General features: G+C 38.2%; 1 protein-coding gene across 2 annotated transcripts in view; it reads right to left on the reverse strand.

Moving 5' to 3' along the window:
• Positions 1–27,284, reverse strand: part of gabrb2a (gamma-aminobutyric acid type A receptor subunit beta2a) — a 36,478-nt gene that overhangs the window by 5,413 nt on the left and 3,781 nt on the right. For both annotated transcript variants that reach the window (XM_024283599.2, XM_024283600.2), the window contains exons 4-7: positions 17,560–17,780; positions 3,529–3,611; positions 712–849; positions 423–575 (exon numbers count right to left, since the gene is read on the reverse strand). In XM_024283599.2, coding sequence (XP_024139367.1) covers positions 423–575; positions 712–849; positions 3,529–3,611; positions 17,560–17,780 — 595 coding nt within the window. The remainder of the gene's footprint in view (positions 1–422; positions 576–711; positions 850–3,528; positions 3,612–17,559; positions 17,781–27,284) is intronic.

The raw sequence follows: 27,284 nt of genomic DNA on the forward strand, positions 1-27,284 counted from the left end.
GGTGCATTTAAATAACTGTTGCTAGTTTTTTTTTCAGCTGTATTTTGGCTGTAACCTGACTGGTAAAGAGGAACGCTCGACCGTTTAGTCTACTTCAGATAGACAGGCAGACAGACAGACAGAACGCTTCAAGGTCAGGCTGCAGCGCTTCTTGCTCTGCATGACTCATACACACAGTCATCTCTGAACAACAGACATTTAGCCGGGCAGCCTCTCACACACGTATATCACTCACATGCTTAAAGCGTAATGGGCAAAAAAGTACATGCTGGAGAAAATAAAGAGTCATCAAAATCGCTGGAGACACAATAATGCATAGACCTAACATGTCCAAGTGCAAAAGGCCTTATGTTTGTTAATGACTCCTTTCGTGGCCTGTTATTATTTGGCTTTGGGGCACCGTCGAGGCGTCGCGTTCTTACCCAGAGCCACTCTGGCAGCTGATGCATCATAGTTGATCCAGAAGGAGACCCAGGAGAGGATGGTAATCAGGATGGAAGGCATGTATGTCTGCAGGATGAAGTAACCTATGTTCCTCTTCAGTTTGAAACTTAGAGACAGGCGGGGGTAGGAACCTGAAGGAGCCACATGGAGACAAAGAGATGTCTTCTTTGGTGTATATTTCTTGACACTTGGAAACTATATTTATATACACCAACTTTGACATTAGAAGCCACAACATGGGGCCTAAGATATGAATGTGTTGTATACCTGTCGAGAAGACAACGTTTTTAGAGATGAGCTTGTAGTCGACAATGGAGAACTGCGGCAGCTCTATTCTGTCGACTCCAGACACGGCACCGTCTCCACCTCTCCAGTAAAACTCAATATCATCGGTGGTGTACCCATCTACCGGAAGGAGAGGCAGGAAACTCAGGGAAACTCTATCACAGCACATTAACGGGCTGTAATACATCACAGCATCAAACAGCTCTCTAAATGCACAGACTGAATCTGAGGAAAAACATGAAAAATAAAGGAGGGAGCATATACATCCAATTTAAAATGAAATTCTGTTCAATTGCAGAGAATTCAAGAACATTTAATGTCATTACCCATGCATATTTTACAATAATAATCTTTAAATTAACATCACAAATGCCAAACTATATATCTGACGTTGAAGTTGTTTTGTTTGCTACGTGATGCATTTAAGAACTTTCTGAAATTTCAGCTTCTGCTTCACAAACTTTGACAACTTGCATGTGTGCACAAATGTCACGTTCACTGTGATGAATTGTTATTTTCACCGCTGTTTACGTGATCCGTTTACATCGGCTTAAAATAGGGACACAATGAGTGCAACAGGGAATCTGTTCAACACTGGTAATCATTTACAGCTGTCTCTGCTCCAGAAGAAATGCTGCTTTGGTGTGAAGCAGACATTTTTAGTAGCTCATTAATGTGACAATAAACAAACAAAAACTATACATCAGACCTTTATAACTCTAAACATCCTATTAGTTTTTCTATGGTAGCTTTGCATATAAATCTTTTTTTTAAATACTCACAAGACAGCATAATTTTTAAGTCACTAACCATTAGAGTATAATAAATAAACTCTGGGGTTGTTTTTTTTTAATTACACAAAAAACATTTGTAGATAAGTCAGTGACATTCAAGGTGAGGTTAGTCATGAAGCGATTTTAGTGGGTTAGACTTCACCCAAAGGCCTTTTTCACAGCAGACATGTTGATCTGTCATAGCAGGGGAGGCCCAGGTGTTACTTCTAATGTCACCAATATTCTTTGTCAGCAGGAACTTGCATGTGATTTTTAGGACCTCCTATCTTGTGATGTAAAAGCTCTGCTTTACTTGCAGTGATGTTGGTGTGATTAAGCATCAATTAGGGTTGAAGTAATGTGAGTTTATTATGAAACAGCTAAATTCTTCCCCTCAACAGCTGGGTCCTGTAAGTAAATATTACTCAGACAAGAGGAAATTGTGCATCTTTTAGTGCTTGCCGCTGTGCAGCACATTTGGTGCTCTAGTGAGTGTTCACAGCAGCAGGAAAACACATGTGAAACGGATCCAAACTAAATCACATGCAACGAGGAAGCATCCTTGTGCTTTTAGCCATGTTTGGATAACACAAGAGCTCTTTGGTGCGCAGGAATGTCTGTGCTGGCTCGACTTGTCAAGAAGAACCTATTTTGTTTTTGCATTTCCTACCAGGCTGAAGTAAAAGACACAAACTGAACAGTGAAGGTGGCAGTGAAGCAAAGTGTGACTGACACGGAAACTGCTCAGCAGACTCAGTATGTTCTCTCTGCAGCTTTGTGCAAGCCTGCATTACCCCCAATTAGGGCACCACGCTGCTGTACTGATGTCAGCCATGACACTGTGGGATTAGAGGTTCGGCTAAGACATTTCAAGATGGGAGGTTTTGATATGGGATCACAAAGGAGCAACTCATAGCTTGGCATGCATATCTGGTTAGTGTGGAGGTCTATAAAAAGCATTATTTACTTGTATTTATTGCATTACTGCACACTGCATACTGAATATATGTGGATGCATGAGATATAATAGATAAAATAGATAGACAAAAGGGCAGAGATGCAGTAGTGAGTTCCTGTTTTGGGGTTAGACTTGTGTCTGTTAAAATGCAATGAGTTTATCAAGAGAAGTGAGAGTTCTCTTGGCTCATTAGTCTGAATAAAATAGCATGCTCTGGCATGAAGAGATTCCAGCGATGAAACTGTTGCCAGTTAATCCATATGAGAGCTGATACTGCCTGGTGATCAAAACTGGAGCTGTGTGTGTGCGTGCATGAGCGAGTTTGTGTGTATTCTGAAGAGCTGCTTGAGAGAGCAGGAGAAAAAAAGAACATATGAGTGATGGGCAGAGAGATAAAAAAGACTGGGAGACAAAAAAAGGAGGATGAGAGTCTACAAAGAAGGAAGATGAGAAACAGAGAGATGGCGAGCACGTTGGGGAGAGGAAGGTCGGTTCTGACCCGTCCTGTTTTTGCGCTGCTCGGAGCTGCTGGCAACAGTGTGATCAAACCAAGAAAACTGCGCCCTGCACCATAATCCTTCTCTCTAGGGACCCAGATAAAACACGCAGAAGACCTCTGTTTCTCTCATGTTCTCCCCCACTCTCTCTGCTCAAGAGCTCTGGATCACATGCAATTACAAACTCCATGTGAAACGAGCTCTTTGTACTGTACAAACACGGAAAGGCAGTTTCAGGAGAAGGCTGCGCTTAACATTTCCTATTAGCACAACCCCTGAAAACACTGGACCTAATCAGGCTTCTCTGCGCCTTGGGAAGCCACTGCAGTTGGAATTAAATTAATTAGGCTGGATGTTATCAGTCACAGAGTGATTAGTAATGTTCCTCTTCTTGATGCATAACTCAGGATATCTCATCAGCCTGTCTCAGCATTTAACATCCCATTCTCATCAACCTTCCTTCTACCTTGGCACCACTGGGAAGGCAGAGCTCCATGCGTATGTGGGATTTGTTTAATTTTACATCTGCATGTGGGTGTGAGAGCCGGTTGTCAGGGACAACGGTACTTACAGCTTTCAATCTCCAGGGTGCAGTTTTGCTCATCTAGAGGATAGCGGCGCAGGTCCATCATGCAGGCTGCAGTTGTAGTGATCCTGTGGACCGAAAAAAGGAAAAATTCGTAAAAAGGAGGCATGACAAAATAGTTCCCAGAAATCAAAAAGTCATACCAGAAAACGTTTAACCGGGGACATCTTCAGATGTGACCTTATCACTTAGATTAAAAGATTCTACCAAGCACTCATTTTCCCACTGGACAAAAAGTTTCTTTTAGGCTCCGTTTGCTGTTTTTCCACTTCCTGTAAACGCATAAAAGCGTAGCTAATTGCATTTTAAATGAACATGAAATAGTGCTATTTGTTTGGTTGAAGGAGCAAGCGCACTAGAGCACAAGACAATGCAGGCTTCCTGTTTTCCCCTCTGTAATACCAGACATTTATAATTCAGTGACATGAAAGATAAAGTCAGCTGTTCTTCGCAAGCTAACTTACCACATGAATTATTTTCACTGCACAGCTAAAGTTATGCACATTGGCGTCAGCAGCCACATAGTTTGTGACGTCATTTTGACCCAAAAAAAAGACAAAAAAACGGGTGTGCTTAGGTTGTGTTTAAGTATTTAACAGAGAAAAAAAAGACATTCCAGCTGTTACTTAGCATTTGTAAATTTGCTGTTAGCTTGTCTGTAAGCAACTTCAAGAGTGTTTTTTGTAACTTTTTATATGATATGTTTAGATTTTTAGACACTAGTATTTTCAATTTCATGTATTTGTTTTGACTAGCAGAGACTATTTTCTGTGTCTGGAGATAGCCCAGTACATCAGGAGATGTGGTGGAGCAACAACCCTGCATCAGGACCACTACCTCCTCCTTTATGTAAGGAGGAACAGGAGGAGCCCTGCAAAATGACCTCCAGCAGGCCACAAATGTGAAGATGTCTGCTCAGACTGTTACAAACAGACTCCATGAGGGTGGTATGAAGGTATTGATGTAATGGACTGGCCCGCCCGTTTCCCAGACGTGAATCCTATTGAGCACATCAGGGGAATCATGTCTCGGTCCATCAACCAACGGCAGGCTTCACTATAGACCGTCTAGGAGTTGGTGGATGCTTTGGTCCAGGTGTGGGAGGAGATCCCCCAGGAGACCATCTGCCACCTCATCAGAAGCATTGCAGGGAAGTCATTCGGACACATGGAGGCCACACAAACTACTGAGTCTCCATTTGACTTGTTTCAAAGACATCAAAGTTGGATCAACCTGTAGTGTGTTTTTACACTTCCACATCCAGACCTCCACAGACTAATACATTTAAATTCCATCAATAATGTTGGTGCTGTTGTGTTGTCAGAACATGCAACTATGTAAAGAATAAAACATTTAAAAAGAATATTTCATTCATTCAGGTATAGTGTTAACAAATGCATTGGGTTATACAGGGCACAACCAGAGCATGTTAATGACTACAATACCCAGAATCCCTTGTAGGGGCCAAGAAACAGATCACAGGTCAGAGAGGTTGATGGGAAGTTTTAAAAATGTTCTAGCAAACTGAGTTGTTATTTGTGTGCAGCTCTTATATGTAAAATAAGCAGCCTTAGAAGAGTGGAACACAACAAATAAGTTCCATTTTATTCAACTCAATAAGTTAACATTGTGCAGTTCTAATAACCATTTACAAAACAATACAATTTGTCAGTTCGTTATGCTGAAAAACATAGCAAAACAAATTGGTTCCAGGTCAGAAAGTACGACTAGAATTCACAAGATGCAGTGAATGATAATGCATACTGTCGATATTTGTCTCACAGTCTGTAAGGTTTTATACTGGAGGGTTGTCAGTTTTTGTTACTTTTGTGTGTCTGACCATTCATAGCAGTGATCTGTATAACTACGTTTACACCTGCCTCAAAAACTGTACAATATATGTAACTATACTTGTGTCCTATCAGGCTTGAACCTGGAGAAATACCAATTATAGTGGTTATCTCCGGCACTAGAACATGTCCGGTCTGATAAACGGCAACGACAGGAGAAACTCCCATTACCTCTCGAGTTTGAGCTTCCCAAAGGACTTGAAATGAGGCTGGCTGATGACAGCATCATTAAGTCCATGTGGATCAAACTGGTTATTAGATCCTTCAGGGGATGAAGGTTTTCTGATTGTACGTCACAATTGTCAACCACAACTGTTTCCCGCTGTTTAAAACGTGCATGTGTGAACGCACACCGCAGATCTGCACTCACATATCCCTGTGTTAGTGTGGAAACTGTCGATTGGCTGTCACTCACACCAAAGTTAACACAAAACTGTGGCATTTCAATTTTGCTCACTTGGAATCCTAATAAAAAAAACTAATTTTTTCTGTTTGTTTCGGAATGTGAATTAAAATTACAAATATTCAATATTCAAAACAATAAAGTTTTAAAAATCTAGCTAAAATGTATATTATTTTCTTGTGTGAGTTAAAAATCAAATTGTAAAAAAAAAACTTAGATGTACTTGTAATTACCAAACCACTATTATGCCCGGCATTATGTCGGTGAGCACACCATGCTTTTCTCTGAATACGACAAAATAATTAAAATATGAATTACAATTCTGTTGTTTATCAAAGGACCTGAAAACAATGATGAAGAAACAAATATTGAACTTTTTTGGAAAGGTTCAGAGGCTCCACCGTTGTTAATGCTTATACTGTACTGTGACAATGAACTGAAACAAGAAATGTTTCTTTTTAAGTATAAAATATAAAATGGATTAAAAAAAATAACATACTATTAAGTAAAGAATTAAAGTGTTAATGAAAAAAATATTACAGAAGTTTATTTCATTGAATTCAAATAGGTTTTAACTCACAAGAAGCTCCACCAAAAAAATGAATAAATAAAAAATAAATAATTAAATTAGAAAGTCTTTGGCTGCACTGGTTTCTTTAACAGACCACTTGTTTGAATGATAACACAATGTTTAATGACTTAGTATTGTGTACAATGTAGTGATGATTTTACTTTTCAAAGTAATTATTGCTTTGCAATTGTTTGACCTTTATTCATGAAATAAAGGTAAAGAATAAATAAAAAAGGATTTTACCTCAATTTTTCTACTTAATCTTTTCAACAAACATTTATGTGATTTGAAAGCATTCAGAAAAAAGTAAAATAAATATATTTCTAAACATTTCTTTAAAGTGTGCAGTGTACAGTTTTTGTCTTTTTTCTCCAGAGGTCTAATAAGCTCAGATATCATCTTTGACCTCGTTGTGAATAAACATAATGTTGTATTTTGTCCCTTACGGAAAGAACATAATGCGTTTTCATATCGTAATTTAGACCACATTACTTGTGCATGACTGACAAAACAGTAGCTTGTGGCCAAAGTATATTACTGTTGCCATCAAGCAAAACAGTTTGCATCTTATTTACAAGAAACATTATCTTTTGCAGCTCTCAGTACTAACAGTGTATTTGCTGCTCATTTTAATAAAATGGGTACTTTAGATTTAACATCATATAAACATTAGTATGAATCAGTTTATTCATTTATGAAACAGCTTGGGATTTTGCCCTGCAATACTCATCATGACTGTATTAAAAAAAAGAAAAAATCTAGAAAGAATCCAGTTAATGCTCGCAGTCGCCCTCTACAGGTTTCAGGAGGGATAGCAAATCTTCATAAAGGAAACTACTTTACTATAAAATAAAATAAAATAAAATAAAATAAAATAAAATAAAATAAAATAAAATAAAATAAAACAAAACAAAACAAAATAAAATAAAATAAAATAAAATTAAATTAAATTAAATTAAATTAAATTAAATTAAATTAAATTAAATTAAATTAAATTACATTAAATTAAATTTAAAAAATGCAATGTTTTCTGGTCAATTACTCTCCAGCTTAGTCACCTCGATATGTAAAATAACTTTATCCAAACTTTTAAAATGCTTTAAATTTGTTGCAAGTGTCGTTTTTCTTCTTAACCTATTTTGTTGCAACATTTAAAAATATACTATCATTTAAAACAGTGGTTTTGGTGAGATCTTTGAAGGCTTTTGTGATTTTTAAAATGAGTACTCAAGTAATTGAAGTCACACACATTTATTTAACACCCGTGCGTGCACCTGTAAGTAAAACACTGCTCAGTTTCAGTCATAATTTGCAACACTTATTCATGACTTTGGTAATAAATTACAATGAGCTCAAAATCAATTGATTGATGCTTCAATAAACTAAACCAAATATTTATTTTTGGCATTCCCTCCTTGTTTCCTAACTACCAAAAAACTATATAGTGTGAAGCTATCTAGTGATCTGGATTTTAAACGAGTAAAAGAGAAAATAAATGCAGTGAAAATTAGACTGATTTTAACTGATGAGCTTCATTCAGTAAGTTTGGGAAAATGACGATGTTGTGGAGGTGGCGAAGGAGAGTGAAGGAGTCTGGGAGCTGCCCCCTATAGTGATGAGATCAACAGAGAGATGGATGGAGGATGAACATCTTAAAGGGCAAAAATCTAATTTACAGGATAAATTTAATGACTTGTACTTTGCTTGGTGAGTGAGCAGATGTTGAGAGGACAAAAGTTGTGGGCAGAGTTGTCCCGTTTGACTGGAGCATCTCGTAAGCCTGGCTAATGTCAAAACAACCCGGCAAATCTTTTGGTAAACTTGATAGTATCACTTCATGGTTGAAATTCCAACAAGAATCACGATGGGTTTATATCTGTGCAACAATATGAGCTTTGATGAACAATCATTTAAATATACTATATCATAAAAAGTAAAGCAAAAAAATGGAATGGCATTTCTGTGCATTCACAAAGAGAAGGGAGGCAACAGCTTCAAGCTAGGTCCATCTATTTCCCTATTTTAAATTCTTTTTAAATTGCAAAATATTTTAGAATTTGTCTAAAATTAGCATTTTTGCATTTGCTTGAAATTATTCTTTTTTTTTCATTTGGGCTGCAGTCCTTGTTGTCAAATTATTATTATTTTTCCTGATGTTGTGAAAAAAAACTATATTTCTCGTATTTGTCTCCAGTTCTTTGTGCTGTCTCGGTCACAAGTCCACAAACAGAAATCAGACAAATTAACGTTCAGCTTCTAGTCACGAAGTGTTGCAAAAAAACAAAGAGAGAGCTGCCACATCTGACAGGTTTGCATCAACTGACGCCCTTCATGGGACAGACGACGAGTTGGCCAGATCCGAGACGCGCTGGCGTCCGGCCACGCTGGCCCTGGAGGCTGTCTGAGACACCGAACGCACAGTTTAACTGCAGGGACAAGATCCAGAATAGCTTGACTTTTAAGAAGAAACCCTCACACTCCTGCAGTCGCCATCAAGCACACATGGATGAACATGAAACAAGATAGCGTCAAGCAACCATAATTAATAGCAGCTGCCTGTGGGAGAATTGTCAGTATTGGTTGGAGCTGTGGGTTTTTCTTGTCAAAGATGGTTACTGACAGTTTATTTCTTTAGCTGCGTTCTTTACAAATATCAGTTTAAGCAGAACATAAGGAGCATGAAGTGTCAACATTTAAAGTAATTATGAAAACATAAAGATGTTAAAAATGTTATTTTTCTGTTATAAAACTGTTGACAGTGTTAATCCTTCATGCAGTAGTGAAACACTAAAATAAAAAGGCAAATTATTTAAATGACTGGCTTGTATTAGTATCACAATGATCCACCAACAAACAAACCATTTGAAAGGTTTTGGATTTCTGTGGATGAATTTTGTGACACATAATTCTACACATAGCCTGTTTTCATATAAATTTTGCACAAAAGTAATCTTTTATAATTTTTTAGTTGCAGGAACAAAAAAAAGCACAACAAAGAAAAAAAATCGTATATAATATGCTCTTTTGGGAGAAAAATACATACAAAAAATACTGGAACAAGAATGGACATTTAAAAATCATAAAAATAGAATAGATAGTAATACTAGACTGAATATGAGCACGCTTTACTATCGTAAAACATTAATGCTTAAAGCTTCATGAAATTCAGGATCAATTAAATTAGTTTAGTATATAGTGTACCATATAAACAAATATTCTGATAACCATAAAATGCTTATAAGTCAACTAAACTCTTTATATCACTTTAAATCACTAAATTTGTTGAATTCTTCATTGTCTATGTCACTTCTGAATAATTTTGCTGAGGACAGGACGTCTTCTTCTTCTTCTTCTTCTGCGATGCAGTCAGTGGCAAGTACTGCCACAAACAACCACAGTGCCCTCTAGTGGTTGTTGGAGGGCAAATATCAAAAATACGTACCTATGTATTTAAAAATCACACATTAGTCGCACTTTAGTATAAGTTGGTACCCTGAGCAGAACTATGCAAAAAAAAAAAAAAAAAAAGAACGCAACCTGTACTCCCAAAAATATGGTAAATTTGTTGTTAAAAATATTGTTTTGCTATTTTGAAAAATTCAAATTTGAATACATGAAACTGTTTAATCAAAAATGTATTAATATAAAATGTATTTATAGATTAAACAATAAATTGCAGTGGTGATTTTAGCTTAGAAATCACTGCATTTTGTTGATAAATGTTACATTTTTGAGAAACTACGAGCCTGAATCCTAAATCCTTCCCTACCCCCACGGCTCCTCCCTATTGCCCCCAAGTGAAGGGGGCTTTGGAGGTGTCTAAATTAGATTTTTTTTTTTAAGGAGGAGCCGTAGAGATTTAGGGCTGGCTATCCCTCTGCCGATAAATACACGTCGCGCTCCACATTTCTCTGCGTTCTCGGAAGCACAGAAATTTACATTTAAAAGTAATTAATTATTTTTTTTTAAAGTTACAAAACCAATTATTTTGTATTTTCAGATTGCTTACGTAGATGACCGCTAAGTATTGATCGAGCGGTTGTAACATCCGGATTTGAAGACACTATTTTTTCCATGTCACTCCGTTTGGAGGGCTAAATGTAGGGGTAGGGAGAAGCCGGAGGGGTTGGGGAGGAATTACGAATCGACCTTACTTTTTGATTTGTAGTCTGTGCCAATCTGTGCACAAGCTTTCTGCACATCCTATCTTGCACAAAATTGAAAACTGTCACCTTCCACTTCACATCGTCTGACAATACTTTATTCATTTCATCCTCACAAGACGGATGACTCCTCAGGGTTTTTGTTTTCTTTTTAATTTAATTAATATCCATATTATTTTCTCCATTTTTGAACACCTTGCACTTTGCTTTGTTTTTACTATGTTTATTTTTCTTTGTACAATAAATGTAAATTATTTTTTCTTTCCAGTGCAGGAGTAAAGGTGGAGTTTTGTTTTAAGATTTGAATCTAAAATAGACTTGATGCCTTTTGTTCTGTGTTCAAGAAAACAGGCGGACCCTCCAGTGTGGCAGAAGGAGTGCTTTCTCATGAATAATTAACAATAAAAGTTGATTTGAATGTTAGGCTATATTTGTAAAACTTTGGCGATAGCTCCACTAGGTCAAACCTGAAAAGTCTGGGATTTGATTTGATGAGAAACAGAGTCTTAAAGTCTTTTCCTTCCATTCTCAGGCTCTCTGACTCTCTCTTCCCTCACGCCGGGCTCTTATGTAAGAGCCAGTTAGCAGAACTCGGTGCACGAGGGGGATTAAGACAGGACTCCAGCTTCTGTCCTAGTTTACCCTTTTATGGATACGAGTCACTGGGATGTTGTCCTGGCCAAAGTGGGAACTCATCACCCACCACCATCGTTACTTAATCATCTTGGCGCCACAAGAAACGCCGGAGAAGAGCAGAAATGAGGCCAAAATGGCAGGGTTAAAAATAACAGTCTATTTATAGCCCACCTACATCATCGGCAGAAGTCTCAAAGCTTTTCTGTCTGACGCTCTTTTCTGAATCTCATGGCCATCGTGTCCGAAACACACGGTTAATTAAATGCTAAAAGGGAGCAGGGAGGGAAGGCGGATGAGAGTTCCTCTGCATCACATCCTCCCCATCTTCGCTGCTCCTTCTCCTCCTCCTCTTGTCATCGGTGCTGCAGCGAGAGTCTGCAGTGATCACGAAACATGGGCTTGTTTGCTCTCCGTCAACATCAGAACCGGCGCCTCTCCCTTTCATCCCGACCTGCCGATGGAGAGAGCCTGTGCTCTCAGAGATCAGGTGATTTAAACACGGTACGTTTGCTCACCGTCTGAGTGAAGTGAGTTTTAAAACAGGCCTTTTTTTTTTTTTTTTTTTTAATGTCTACGTTCCACCACATTTCACCCAGGGCCTGGTCTCTTTTTTGTGCGTCGGTGTGTGTGTGGATACCCACTCCCCCAAGGCAGCCTGTGCACCTTTATTCCAGATGACCTTGTTTACGGACAAAACACAACCACCACAAATTCACAGACAGAATCTCATTTCGGGAGAGCATCACAGCAGCGAAAAAATTTCAGAGAGAGATTAACTGCCTTAACTGAAGTGACCTTTTATTACACCGGCAGTTAAACTAGGATGGCAGTGGTACCTCCATTTTGAAAGGAGAGCCCAAGGAGAGCCGAAGAACTACATGTTTTTCCTCATAGTTTGAAATAAAGCAAAGAAAAAATGCTGCAGTCTGGGTTTGAGAATGACCAAAGGGCGATTTTTTATCCTCAAATACACGAGGCACGCGCGCCACCTCCCTGATTGGTAACTAAAAAGAAAAAATATGAAGGTGTTGTAGAGACTGGCAAAGATCCCGACTCTGGGATACGATCCAGTGAGCTGTGGAGGGGAGTACTCTCTGTCCGACAAAACACAAAGTCAGTCTCCACATCAGAAGGATGTGTCCTCTCACAAAAGAATAACTCACAGTGAGAGGAGGGAGGAGCGATTCAAATAATTTCTCCATTTTGAATGAAGTTTGACCTTCACATCTCCGTCTTTCCCTTCTCTCCATGACCTCTCTTGGAGAATTTGCAGAACTGCGATTTGCAAATTCAAAGAATCACAGATTTTTATTTGTTATTTTCTGCAGAAAATAAACAGTAAAAATAGCCATGCATGTGTGCATGTTTCCTCACAGTCTGGGCCGCGTTATTAGCCTAGCCTTTGCAGAGGCTGGGTAATTAGATCAGACTGCCTTTCCCTGAGAGCCAAACCGAGCTCTTAAGTGACAGTCGGGAGCACTGTTGTAATTTTCTGCTCCTCCTGGTAATTGAAAACCAGGATTTGGCAGGCTTGGGACACACTATATATCCACAGAATAAGGAGTAAACAACACCCTCACTGTTCCTCCTCCGCGTGCTCCCCAAAAATAACCCTCGCCCACATGCAAACACCCACCCGTACACATGCGAATATCCTGCATGCACACAACTAATATCCAGAGCTTTCTAACTAACCTCAGTCTAATCTTCTCTTGTTCCCCTGATGTGACATCACAGTTAGTTAATTCAGCACAAAGTCATGTTCATGGGTGAAAACTGCTTCACAATTTTGATTCTTCTAGGTGTGATATTTCCTTCTGCAGAAAGCGGTAGTTTAGAAAGGGATTTTCTTAACACTGATCATGTTTGCCACACAATGCTTCCACTACACTTTCTCTGAGATTCTGGGTCATTGAACAGCTGTGCAACAAGCCCCCTGCCCTCCCTTTTTTATGCATATCAACCGAGCACAATTAGCCAACCGTAACTCCCTGCAACAACATAAAATCGTATTCACCGAGTAACTTGAGAAACATTCAGGAAAAATGATAGCTATTCTTTTACGGCTAACGTTCTTTCACGAGAGCGAGAGTTTAGTGGGTAATAAAAAAGATTATTCACTGGTGGAAAGCTTTCAAGACAGTATCAGAGAAATGCAAAGAATCCTCAGACAAAAGCTTTACATGACACACGGCACATCAAGACGTCATGGCAAGCAGCGCTTGATTCCAACGACCCCGTCTGTCCTACAAAGAGGTATAATTGAGGTTCAAAGCAGACGTTTGAATGTGAAGCTCTTTGCTTATGCCTTAGTCACATGCACCTGTACGGAGGGTTGACCCATGATTCAGGTTTTCTGGACCCATGGAAAGAGAGCACAGGTGTGTGCAGCCACCTTAAGACATTTTAAAAATGGAACCTTCCATTGTCATATCTGTGGTAAGTGTATCATAAAGTGATTGTGAGGCTAATGTTAGCTACAAGTACTTATAACATACAGCTTTCATCCTATAAAAATAGGGGGTACAAACTATAGTCACTCTTGAATATATCATCATAAAACGTACGTACTATCAGAACCCACTCATTTTATTAACACATTAATTTAGTTTAAATGTAAATATATAGCTGTAGTCATCTAAACCAGCTGGAGTTTCAATTAAACAAGCAAAGCTTCCAAAGCTTTAAATAGAATTTTGAAAGCAGCAAAAATATGCAAACCACAATCCTCATGACAAAATGGGCTATTTTAATATCAATGTGTCACTTTTGGTGTTAGAATATCATAAATCACTTTTTCACATTGGAAAATAATAGACTTGATGATTAAAATAATAAGACTGACTCAGCATGAGTTCTGTCCGGTTCAACAGCAGTAGTAGGAATAGGTTGAGGTACTCTTCAGCAAAGGATTCAGTTATATACTAGGAATTTTGGTGTGGTGGAAGTGTGTAAAGAGTAAACAGCTCCCGAGTTTAATTTGTTCATCTATTTTTATCGCATAATTTATTATACTTGTCCTAACTGAAGGGAATAAGCCAACTATTGTGTTGTTTACTCACATATTTAAGCTAATTGAGAATTTATTTGGGAGTTATGAGGAAAAGTGTACGCAAGAGCTTCTTGATATTTCAGCTATTTGCTGAAATTATATAAAAAAAAAAACATTAGAAAAACCTTTGGAGTGAAATAAACTGTTCTCCACAGTCTAAAAGCTTATTTTGTTTTTTGATGGGTGGCGCTTGCTCACTATTTTTTACCACAATTATGTTTGCTTCCCTCTATGAAAATCTTATTTGTTATACTATTTTCTTACCTTTGTGCACTTCTTTTTAGCAAGTTTTTCTTTTAATAATGGTGCTGAGTTTTACTTAAAGATGCAGATAAAGGTCAAAGAAGTAGATAATGGTGTGGTTCTCAAAGCAACTGGTGTAGCATTTCATTTTTATTATTGCAAACCGCCAAACTCTAACCTTTCAAGCAAAAAAAGCATGAACTTTTCAGACTCACCACAGACAGGAGTTACCACATCAGTGGTGATGGACCACAAAGAAACAGTCGGTAGATCTTTATTTGACTCCAACCACAATTCTCTGTCTCATTGGGCACTTTAGTGTCCAGTTTTTTCATCTGCCTCCAGTGTAAACACTAATCAACTATAGTATATCAACATAAATAAGAAACACTCTAAGGTCCTATTTTGTGTTCTGTGTTTCATCCTATGATGAAGGAGCAGCCATCTCTTGCTGTAGAATTTGCTAATACTCAACATAAACTGACCCAATCCAAGTAAAAATGAGCCTGGAGGCAAGGAAATGTGAAACTATGTCTGAGGTAGCAACCAAGTCTCTTCAATATTCTCTCTGCGCTTCTCTGACTCTCCAAGCCTGCACAAAATCTTCCTGAGTGTCATGCAAAAGTATCTGTTAGGGTTATGTAACTGAGCGAGAGCGTAATGAATTATATTTCTCAACTGTGGAAAAAAAAAACGTAGCAACGAATATGCTGGTGCAGTGCAGATACTTAAATTTTTTAAGCAGTCTTTGCTCAAGAAGGACGTCTCAGTCTGAAGAGGAAACGATGGAGAGCCGCGACATCTTGAATGAACAACAGAAACCTTTCACTCGCCCCACACAAAGACCGTGACGGGTCAGACGAGTCGCCAACACCGGGACAGATGTGTTGTGGCTCTGACAGCAAATGTACAGATTCAGAACTCAGTGTTTATATTGAACTGCTACATTATTAATTATGAGTGATCAATTATGAATGCCCGCCTCTTTAGAAGCAGTCCAGTGTCACAAAGATGGGCTGAACTACTGAGCACAATCACTACGTTCAGAGGTTTGTGGATTCTGGTTGTGTTTCATGATATCAAAGTGATTTTGAGAGGTACAGACAGTTTTTTCTGTGATTGTAAATACCCTAATGCGGCTATACCGATGTCAGACTGTGTTTTTTTTCTAAGTTTCCGAGTTGACAGTAATGCACGTTTTAAGGATGTGTCACACTGCCGCTTTGTACATTTTGCGCATGTTCCTCGTGGGAAAATTAGTCATACGTGGAAAAAGTTATCTTAATGGGTGAAATTTTCACAGATGTATCATAAATGAACTACGGAAGATGTACGAATAAACCACACTAAGATTAGATAAGCCCGCGCGTCATTGAATTTCTTCACTTTGACGATCAGAGCACTGGACAAAAATCACATTGTGCCAGCACCATGGACAGCAACCGTTTCAGGACTCCCCTGTTCCGCATCGGTTCTAAGTTAGCTGCTAGCCGACTTAGCCTGCTGGGGGGTGGGACCCGCAAGAGAACCCAAGGAAAGCCCAAGGAGACCCGCAGTGCCAGACATAGGGGGTGAAAGATCGTCCGATTCATATACATAATAAACCGTGGCGGATTATTGCACAGTTCAAAGGAGGTTCATTAGTGATTCATGCAAATTTTGCTACTTGTTTTTCTTATGTTCCTCATTCGTCAATGTGTGCAGAAGTTCATCGGGCATTCCAGCTGACGTATCTCTACGTGAATTTGGTCTTGAGTTGTTCAAAATGTTTTTCCTGGTTGAGAAATAGGTGGTTTTTGCATAGTTCCTACATTTTTCAATTCAAAAGCTGACTTGGAACTGGTGCAGACCAGGAGAATCCGACTGTTTAATTAAAACAAAGCTTCACAAGGCGCTGGTGCTGTTCATGGTGCTGACGCAATGTGATTTCTGCCAAGTGGGTTGATTGTCCAGGTGAAGAAAGTCAATGAAGCGCGGATTTATCTGATCTTTGCGTGGTTTATTTGTACTTCTTCTACTTCAATGACCCTCGATTGTGGAGAGAAATAAGTATCACCTCGATTTATGTGTGCGTAAAACTTGATTTATGCGTAACTTAAGATTTGTGAGTGCATAATTCTTGATTTGTAACTCATAAAATACATTTTGTGTGTAGGTACAAAATTACAAAATTCAAAAAAAATACAATATACACATGCATAAATTTAAATTACAATAGCTTGAAACCGGTTAAACACGAAAATATATTAAAAATGTGTAAATTGTATTTTGTATTTTTTTTGGTTTTGTAATTGTTGTACTTATGCACGTAATGTATTTTATGAGTTACGAATCAAGAATTTTCTACAAAAAAAATCCAAAGTTATGCACAAATCAAAAATAACACACGCATAAATCCGGATGATACTTATTTCTCCCATACTCGACGGGCATCAGTGCACAATGATGAATGAGGGTCACTTGAATTATGCATATCAAGCATGAATCACTGAAATCACATACGTGAAATATGCGCAAAATGTATGTAGTTACAGCGTGACACATAGTTTAGCTGTATTCAATTCAATTTTATTTATACAGCCCAATATCACAAAAAATGTGCCTCATTTGGCTTCAGATCAGTCAGTATCAGTCTTTTTTTTAATTTTCTTTTTAGTTATAAGGAAATTTGGGTATCATTGTGAATTTGGCTAGCAATTAGTGTTGTCTGACCTTTTTTTTTTAATTACATGCTACAAACAAAGTTTGGTGTTAGCATAGAGACAATAACATTTGCTTTAGCTGTAATAGTCAGCTTTTACGAATTCAGAGCAGGTTTGACTGTTTTTGCGAATACTCTAATGTGGCTAACAATAAGTGGTGTCAGACTATGTTTTTTTGTTCTTTTTACTTGTGACAAACCAGGTTAGGAGTTTGTAAAGTCCCAGCAACGATCTGGTTGTTTACATGCTGCAAACAAGGTTTGGCGTACTGGTATTGTTGGTGTGCTAACGTAGCTAACGTATGTATCTCAGATGCTTTCCGTATCTTTCAATCTTGTGGTCAACTCAGTCAAAAAATACATGCAACAGAAAAGGCAGCATAGACCAACACCTTACCGGAGTCCATAGAGCACCGTCCCGTCAGGGTGTAGACGTATCATCCTGTTCTTGACTGTGACACCGTGAACAAAAGACTTCTTATCATTCAGGAAGTAGGTGTCGGGGACCCACAGCTGGTCGGCTACTCGGTTATCCAGTGTCAGGTTGTAGGCAATCTCAGAGTAGGAGAGCCGCTTGTCCCGCCATGCTTGTTGGAAGTACATAGTCAAGGTGTAGTCCTAGAAAACCAAAAGAAGGGTTTAATGAAGCTGCTTTAACCAAAATAGAAACAGATGCTAACATTCTTTATACTCAAAAAGGAGGGGAACTCATTATTTATCAGCTATAGGGAGGATAAAGGTTTTCTGAAGGACTGTGCTCCACAGCATTCTTCTGAGAAATCTTCATCTTCTTCTTCATCCATCATCTCAATGCTGTTAATAGGTTTAGCCTTCAGCAATAAGCTGTGACTCTCAGGATCAATAGATAGACGGGCTTTGGATTTGGTTCTTCTGTTGTGTTATTGCTGACAAATAAGACTTCATTTGCACGGCAAACAATCTGCTCCTTCGTGGCTGTTTCAGCCTCGTTAGACGCAGAGAGTTTGTTTTATAAATTAAGTCGAAGCCAAACATAATATAAGTGATATCAGAGTGCATAATCTGGATAAATAATGAATGCTTGTAGGCACAGGAAATATTTTCTAAAATAAAACTTTATATTCTCTTTTTTGTCTTTTTAAGATGAATGTTTTGATAGAAGAAATACATAAACAAAAAAAATCAAAGATTGTCATGAAACTTGATTATTACATGACCAAAAAAATCCTTAAATGTGGGAGGAGTCATAATTTAATTCTACAAGCCTCATGAAACTCAACAAATGATTGCCTGATACTGACTGATTACAGTCGCACTCATAAAATCAGTCTCAACTTGAATGAATTTGATTTTCTAGCATAAATAATTCATTTGCTGAGATTTAAGGGTATTACAAATTTCTTTAAAAAAAGTGAAAACCTTGTTTATTTTGTACAGTTTTTCCATCAGTGCTCCGAGATGTGCTGTTTAACTGTACCTCCTCCTCTCATTCTGTCTCTTTCCTCTATTTCTCACCCTTAAAAAAATAAAAAAAGACTGACACCCACACAACAGCAAAACAGAGCACTGCAGTCAGATCTGCTTGGTTACAGTGTGTTGCAATCTGTGAGTGGGAAAACACATTGCAAAAATACAACCCCTGAAACTCCATCATCATTAAAAAGCATTCTGTACCACATTTCCAGGTGTTACAGGCACAAAAAGGATGGCGATTTAAAACAACTGCAATTTTCTGGATGACCATAATCTAAAAATGCATCAGGTTTTATTCAATCCACAGTAAATAATAATAGCTGCATATTTATTTATTTTCATTGTCAGCAAATGGTGCACTTTGACAAATACACTTCAAATTAAAAGTTTTTCAATTCAACAGTTCATGAGTTCTTCCTGTAATTGGCAGATTTTTCATTTTTTAGTCAAAATTTAACAAGAAAGAGGCGATTTACCCATCCATTTAATTCTGAAACCAAAAACTTTGCAGATTTAGCCCATAGATTTAGAAACAGTAGGTCTATTATAGCACCATCTTCACAATGCAAAGTTAAGTCTGGCAATTTTAAAATTTTAGAGAAGCCTTCTTAATTAAATATATATTTGACAGGCTTTAGTCCAAACGCCATAAAAACCAGATTTTCAACAACAACTCTGCTTGTTGCAACAAACAATATTCAAATCTCTCCATCTGCTGACCCACATTTGTCATATATCAGTACTGTAGAAGTTTTAACATGATGTAACAATGCATATTTTGTTAAAAGTAGCCTAGTAATTATCTCATTTAAGTTCCACTTTTTTGGTATATCAAGCATCACCTTCAGGAGCTATAAAATTGTTGTTTCCTAAAGGAGAAAAGTATATTAAGATATCATATTTTGGTCCTAAAAATTAAAAATTGCTCACATTTCAGGAGCGTTTTAGTGTGTGCCTGTTAAGAAATTCAGGAATGTAATGTAAAATACCAGGAGAGAGCTGAGCAGTGGGAGGTAACTTGAAAATTCAGATATTTGAGCTGAAATTTCTTGAGCTAGAATACATATATATATATTAGTATACAATTTTGTTTACAATTAATAGATGTACTTTTACTAAGGGTGCAGTAGTGTCAGTCTCACACTGCCCATTTTCACTAATGTAATCAAACAATTTTGACAGTAGAAACAAAGTGATGCATAAGAAATATTTATGTCTTAGTCACATTCACCCTTATGGGGGTTAACCCGTACGGGGGCAACTAGTTTTTTGGTTGTACTGCAGCCGTATTTTTAGAGGAGCATAGGTGTGTCTTACAGTTTCCTTTATGCCACCTTAAAGGGCCTATACCATGAAAAATCAACTTTTTAAAATTATCTTGTAGTGTTAACTCATCACAAAAAAGCAACCCCAATGAGGTCCATTTACCCATCCCTGAGCTTCCTCGAAAACTCTGCACTCTAAACACCAGTCCCTCAAGCACCGCCTCCAGGCTAACACACTAACTTTCCCAACAGAGCTAACGGTGATCGGTAAATTGCTTTTATTTAATACACAAAAGAATATTCACATCCTTATTTGCAAAAGTTTGTTTGTTTTCGTGGGAGAAACCAAGACGGCTCTAGGATGACGTCATGAAATGGGCGGCACCCACAAGGAATGAAAGGCGGAGCCTCAGAGATCGAGTCGTCTTACGAAATAACTAATTTTACATAAATAACTTGTTCTATAGTGTTGAGTTGTTAGTGAAGGAGCTGTGGCACAAAACTTTAACCAGCCACACCATTTACAGCTATTATCACAATGTTTTGGATCCTAACACTTAGGCATGTATATTTGATGTTCTTACGTTTAATAAACGTTTCTTGTATCAGCTAAAGAAGCTAGCTGGAGCCTTATTCTTAAAGTACTATGAAATCTTCTATTTGAATGTAAATTTTAAATGCAACTGAGATTTATTTACATAGATTTAGAGATATAGATTTTAGCACAGAGGAAAAATGAAAAATCACGGATATTTAGAAGCTATTCATTTGAAAGCAATGTCAGATGTTGAAGTAGAAGGAGCAATTCTTTCACTATTTACAGATTAATCTTTATAGATAATAAATATTTAAATATCTCACAATATTAATCATTTTCCAAGCTCTAAGTTGAGCCATATTTTATAAAAATTGGTTAAGAAATGAAGGTCTATGTCTGCCTGTCCATTGAAACAGCAGCGTTCTGCCATGACTTGGCGCATGTGCGAGCACATCTTTGTCTATAGCAGCGAAGGGCCAATCCAGTAATATATACCAATGCTAAGATGCCTGTAGGACACCCACACGCTCCGATTGTCTAATTTTCTCATTTCTAACAGTCTGGTTGCGCGCCAGAAAGTACCCACTTACCACTTGGGCAACACTAAGTGGTCACGTTTTTGGGAGCTTGAAAAAAAAAATCCATACCACATGTCTACGTCTCACCAATCACATCCTTCTTTACCTTTACATGGTATCAATATATTCGCTACGACCCTGTAGCCCACAGCATACCCGTAGAAAGAGAATGAGCATAAGTATTTTTACTCTTGCACCAGCGCGTCCCATACAGGTTTGCATATTTTGTGTCAGTCCACATCCACCCATAAGGTCAGTTTTGAAAAAGATATTAGGGCTTTTTCTGTATCAAATGAATGAGGAACATTAAAAGCACGGACCACTTCACTGTTAAAGCCTGAGTGGAAAGATACAAATTTATGTTTAATTTGGGGCCTATAAAGCTGATTTAATATCACGTAGTTTGTTAATTAATTTTTCTTCAGATGACTAATTGGTTAAGTGACTAATGATGTCAGCACCACTAAGGATGCACAGCAGGAAGAAGAAGCACAGGTGTTATTAAATCTATAAAGCCCATTCAAGCATCCCACTTCGCAGTGACAGAGTGACAGTGAGCCAGGACCCCGAAAGTGAAGCATCACATGGAATTTGAATTTCATTAACGTTAGATTGTGCTTTTTCCACTTTGAAGCTAGCTATGCTTTTGTTTTTTTTCTTTTTTTCTTTTGTGTGCAGTGGCCTGTTGTGTAAGTTTAGGGGTTTAAGAGTTAAGATATGCAGAGAAAACACCTGGGCCTGCAAGCTGCCTTCTGTCTGAGCTGCACAATCGCTGCATAATTACGGCCTCACAGATGGTGCCGCTTTCTTTGGATTCGGGATCAATTGAACGAGTTTTCACAGGAAGCTGCGAAGAACTCGACTGCACAGCAAGAGAACAGAATCAGTGTTGCGATGGGAAAATGCTTAGGGGGGGTAAAAGGCACGGCAACCCTGTTATTTTTGAACAAACAGCAGATACATTCCAGATAACTGATGATCCAGTGTGATAGCCAGGATAGATTCCTCTCCCAGACTAGAGTAAATGTCTAATTAAAAAAAAATCTAATTTTCTTGAAAAATGGCAGCAATGGGGACAAAATAGCTGAAATGATGATTGTAAAGTGACCTTCGGTCTCCTTGTCACAATTGGAAACTCAATTATCATGGCACGGAAGGGGAGTTTCTATTTTAGGCACCTGTAATACCCCCCAAAAAATAAAACAAATAAATGAAGATGCAAACAAGGTCTGACTAATTAAAAAAAAGGAAAATGAATTAAAAAAAAACAAACAAAAAAACAATCCTGAGCGCTCCATGACAGCGTCTTGCCGCACATAAACTCATAACAAGAACCTGACTGTGACAAGAACTACATTTGACTTCCCTGTGCAATCTGTCAGACTGCAGTTGTTACAAGTCCTCCATTACAACGACATCAGCTGTTGTGAGTGACACTGGAGCGAGCGGCCCACAGATGCGCCTAACACAGACATGACTGCTGGCTTTGTACGTCAGCTTTTTCAATAAATACATAAAACTGCAACAAGCGTTTGCAGGTAGTTAACCTCTTTTTCAACATTAACATATTTTCTAGACACTTTAAAGCCTTGATTTTTTTCAAAAAATGAAAGTGTGCCTTATAATCTGTTGTACATTCACAAGTCCTAAACTTGAAATCTAGTCTCAAATTGCCAACCAAGTTAAGAAATTTAAGGAAAGCGTCACACATCCAGGTAACCCTACGGAGAGAAGAGAGCATGGAAAGAGTTTGATCTCCCCACGCCCTGCGCAGGATGAAATATAAACACTATTTTCTATGTTGGGTTGGAGGGAAACCCTCCAGGAAGACTAAAAAAACAGATCTATAAAGTGCTGCTCTGCACTTTTGCCTCTGTTGCTTCCCGTGAGGTTCCAGACATTCCCCTCACTGCCCAGCAGCTGCACACAAGAACTCGCTGACAGTGACAAGCACTGTGGCTGCACAGTTTTGTTTTTTATCTCAAAGCAGAAATTTCTGCACACATGATCGGAAACTTGGCTTGTTACAAGCAGATTCGTTCAGTAAAATATGCCAGCCTGGATGCTGCTCTGCTAAGAAGAAGGCAGTTCTTGATTGCAGACACGGGTTTCATGTGAAGCATCAAGGGTCAGGGGAGCAGTTGGTGTTCTCTCAATGAGTTGTTAGCCATTTGTAACCCGGGGGAGGTGACAGCATGGCTGCTTTTATGACGCTGTTTCCAATGGGCTGTTTTTCAGCTGGTTAGCTTCGCTGGACAAAATGCCTGACAGAATCATTAAGGGAGGCACCGACACATTAAGAGGCTTCTGGTGGAGCTGGCTGACTTCTGCCCCCTTTAAAATTTTCGTTCCATCTACCAGTCATTACTGAGAGTCTAATCTTTACTCTTGCTGGCTCCAGAACAGTAAATGTAAATAATCACAATAAATCAAAAATGTCGTATTTTCTGCTCTATAAGATACATTTAAATGTCTTTTTTCAGAAAATAACAATGTATCTACATATGATGTCAAAGTTTTAACAATTTTGGGTTTTTTTGTGTATTCAATAAATGTTTGTCCTGTTCGGCCCTCAACCTACTGTGTGTTTTGGAATTTAGCCTCCTGTGCAATTGAGTTTGACACCCCTGCTTTAAGGCATCTCTGTCAAAACCTTCCCTAACTCTTTACACGATCAACATGAATAAGCCGATCTGCTGAGAAATGCGATTTTGCGCTGGTAAGTAACACTTTAAAGTAGATAAGCAACACATTACTAAAATAAAATATATTCTAGCGCAAAACCGCTTTTTTCTGCAACAGATAAGTGGATTCACGTTGATCGTGTAAAGGTTCGAAGCTAACTGCGGTCAAATGTAACGCGTCCAACATGTGTAGCATGTCACAAACAAGTTCTACATTTACTGTGAATAAAGTCTGACTGAATGATTTGTCTCTTGTTAAAAATCATGTCTTTGATGTTTTTAACATGTTCTTGTAGCATTTTCCTCATGACGAAAGACATATATTGGGCAAATTAAGTTAAAAATTCTGAGTATTTCTTTATTCAAATTGTTGTGACTCAAGAGTAGACAAAAATAGTTGCAGAAAAAGCTTGTTCAGCTGGAACACTCCAATATTGCTCCGCATTTTTTAGTATTAATGTTAGGTTGGGGTTGTGAGGGGCTATAAACCAGTGGGAGAGCATGTTAACAAAGGGATCATGGGTGCCAACAGTCCCGCCCACAACTCAGAGGTGAATTTTTAATGAACTTCTGCCACTTTGCAGAAAGTATATCCTAAAAAAATTACACTTTTTATTGATTTAGCCTAAAAACAGCATTAAAAAAACACAGTGAGTGCTTTTAAAATAGATTAAAAGATGATGAGAGAGAGATGATAATGCTCGTATAGCTCGGTGCAACCTATATATGAAAAAAATGTAAATTAGCCCATTTATCGGTTGTCTGCCTCATAATTCGATGTGCCCTATAGTGCAGAAAATACCTTTTTTTTTAAAAGATAAAGCCTCTTGACAAAGCAGAGCAGGATCAGAAAGTAAACCATTACAATAACTGGATGCTGCCATATAAACATAATTCTGTTTGAATACTCTAAGATTTACTTTTAGCAAAAAAACAAAAAAAAAAAGGTTTAAAATCCATATTGAAACAGTTTCCACGCTGAAGAGAAAACAACAAAGGCTTCAATGCGCATAACAAAAAGTTACAGGATTAAGTGATGTTCTTGTTCTGTAATTTTATTTCTGGCTTATGAATCTTTTACTGTGTGCTTCCACTCAGCATAGCTAAAGAGGGTGGTCTGAAAAGACCTGCATTCCTGTCTTAGGCTTTTAGGAAAGCTCAGTAGAGCAAAGCAGAGCCGAATAAAAACCTGCTATAAATGAAGACGAGACAGAAATGTCTTGAATATTCAGGAGGTGTGAATTTATCCATGTAAAAACATGCATCTGTGCATTTGCTATTTAAAAAAAACAAATGCATTAGTGCAAGTCTGCAAAAAATGTTAAACATTTTTAGAAACAGCTTTTAAATGTAAGTTTTTCTGAGAGCAAGTTGGTGTTTGGGTGTTGAGGCAGTGTCTTAAAAATAAGCATATTCATATTTAAAACATTCTGGACATGGACCCAAAAGGAACAAAAAAAATAAGTCATCTGCAGAAGCTTGCACTTTTGAAGTTTAAATCCCTTTTTCTTTTGGCTTATATTTCTCTTGTGTTCTCTGAGTCTGCTGGAGGAAAAAAAAAAGCCGTTGTCATGGAAACACTGAGTAAAAACAACACATGCTTATTTACCGGGAGCTGAAAATAAAATGGAACAGGATCATTTTGGACAAACACCATCAAAATGGTTGCTAATTCGCAGAGGCTGCGTCCCTGACACGGGAGCGCCGTGACGACGGGGCCTGTCCTTCTCTCCCCCTCCGGTCTCCAGCAGCCATTATCTGATGGCCGGATCCTCTTACTCACCGAGAGAAACCAGTGCTTGTCAGGATAATGATCTTAATAAAAGAAACACTCACGCCCCACTAATTCTTCCATCTCAGAAGCCATCACAGCTGGTTTGTTTAAATCTTTTAATTCAAGGCCAGCTAATTAACATTGGGAGAGCACTATTATAGTGCAGTTCTTAACAACCATCAACCTCAGGTATTTTACATGTAATTAACGAGCAGGAGGAGGAAAAGATGGAAAATACTCATTTAGCTCTTTCCCTATTCCTGCCCTGCAGTTCCAGCTCCACTCAGTATGGACTGCATGCATTAAAGACCCACTCCAATGAAAACTGTCTTTTTGGTGTTCTTAACATGTTCTTGTGGCAATTTTTTTATGATAGAGTACATAAAAACATATTAAAGAACACTTATTGTTTTCAGGAGACGAAAAAACTTTCGTTGTGACACAGAAACTACAGCTGGTAAGCCACAAGCTCCCTTCTCCTCTCCATTCAAATAGATCCACTAACGTCTTTGTTTTCCTCATCTGAGCTGATATCTGGCTCCAATATTGTTATTTTTTTGGTAATGTTTAGCTGCATTCACACCATCCAGGTCGACTCGTGATCTAGTGGCCACTTTCAATAAAAAGTCTATGTGATCGCATATCAACCTGAATTTCGGGCTTCCATATTCAAAGTTCTTGTTGCTAGGCAAGTTTTAAAGTATAGTCGTGAGCTCTATGTATGAAACAGGCATTTATTGATTGAACCTCTTGATGCAGAAGAGGGACCAATCAGGGACTTAAGTTTGGTAAAGATCTTTGGGTGGCATCCCATTCATAACACTGAAGTGCCAACCGTAGTAAACATGATCAAGAACATTAAATGAATAGTTGCCTTTATCTGCCTGACCAGAATTACATGATACCAAGATTTTATATATCGGAATAGAGCTGTGAAAGAAAGGCCCAGAGCAAGGTTTTTGCACTACTTTGCCTTTTCGCAGTGAGCCTCTTAAACCTGTAGGTGGCGAACAAGAACTATTAAGCCTCGTTTCCACTTTAAAATGGACCCATTAAACAGTATACGTCTTGAGGACCCCCATTCGTTGTAGGTCCATTGAAAAGTGGAACTTAATGGTGGCCACCCATTGATTTGAAATATAACGCTCATTTAAGCTAACGTTTCCAACAATTGTTAGCATTCGGGTTTTAGCGGTTTTCTTTGTACTCTTCTGGTCACGAGTCTATATTAAAAATACCTGCAACAACAGCAAGGCTTGCTCTCCGGTGGAATTGTAAATGTTCCTTGCCATCCTAGGAGGTGGCGTGATACGGACTGAGCTAGCTAGTGGCACGGTGCGGTCTACACCGTGAAAACAAACCTTTAAGTGGAAGTGAGGCTTAAATGAACTGAACCCTACCGGATCGGACTGCTCAGTGGAAACGAATCCTAAGACAGTAAAAAAAACAAAAAAACCTGCTAGTCTGCTGTGTGAACACACAACAACCAGTGTGTAGATATCTTCTATTGGGGTTGTGAGGGGCTGTAAGCTAGTGGGAGAGTGTGTAAACAGATGGATGTCGGAAAGTGACGGTATTGCTCACAACTTAGAAGGAAAATTCCTAATGAACTACTGCCGCTCTGCAGAAACCTTGTCCTAAAAAATAACACGTTTTTTAGATTTTGGCTAAAAACTGCATCATCATAATTAAAAGACCACTTCTTTGACAACAGATCACGAGATGATTATATTGGGACTTTGAGTACTGGTCCATTTATGACACATCCTCTATTTATCCAGCTGCAGGAAAAAAAAAAACACTTTAACTGGACCCTGGATGTGCAGCTGCT

The sequence above is a fragment of the Oryzias melastigma genome, linkage group LG10, assembly GCF_002922805.2.
Source record: "Oryzias melastigma strain HK-1 linkage group LG10, ASM292280v2, whole genome shotgun sequence".
Classification (NCBI taxonomy): Eukaryota; Metazoa; Chordata; class Actinopteri; order Beloniformes; family Adrianichthyidae; genus Oryzias; species Oryzias melastigma.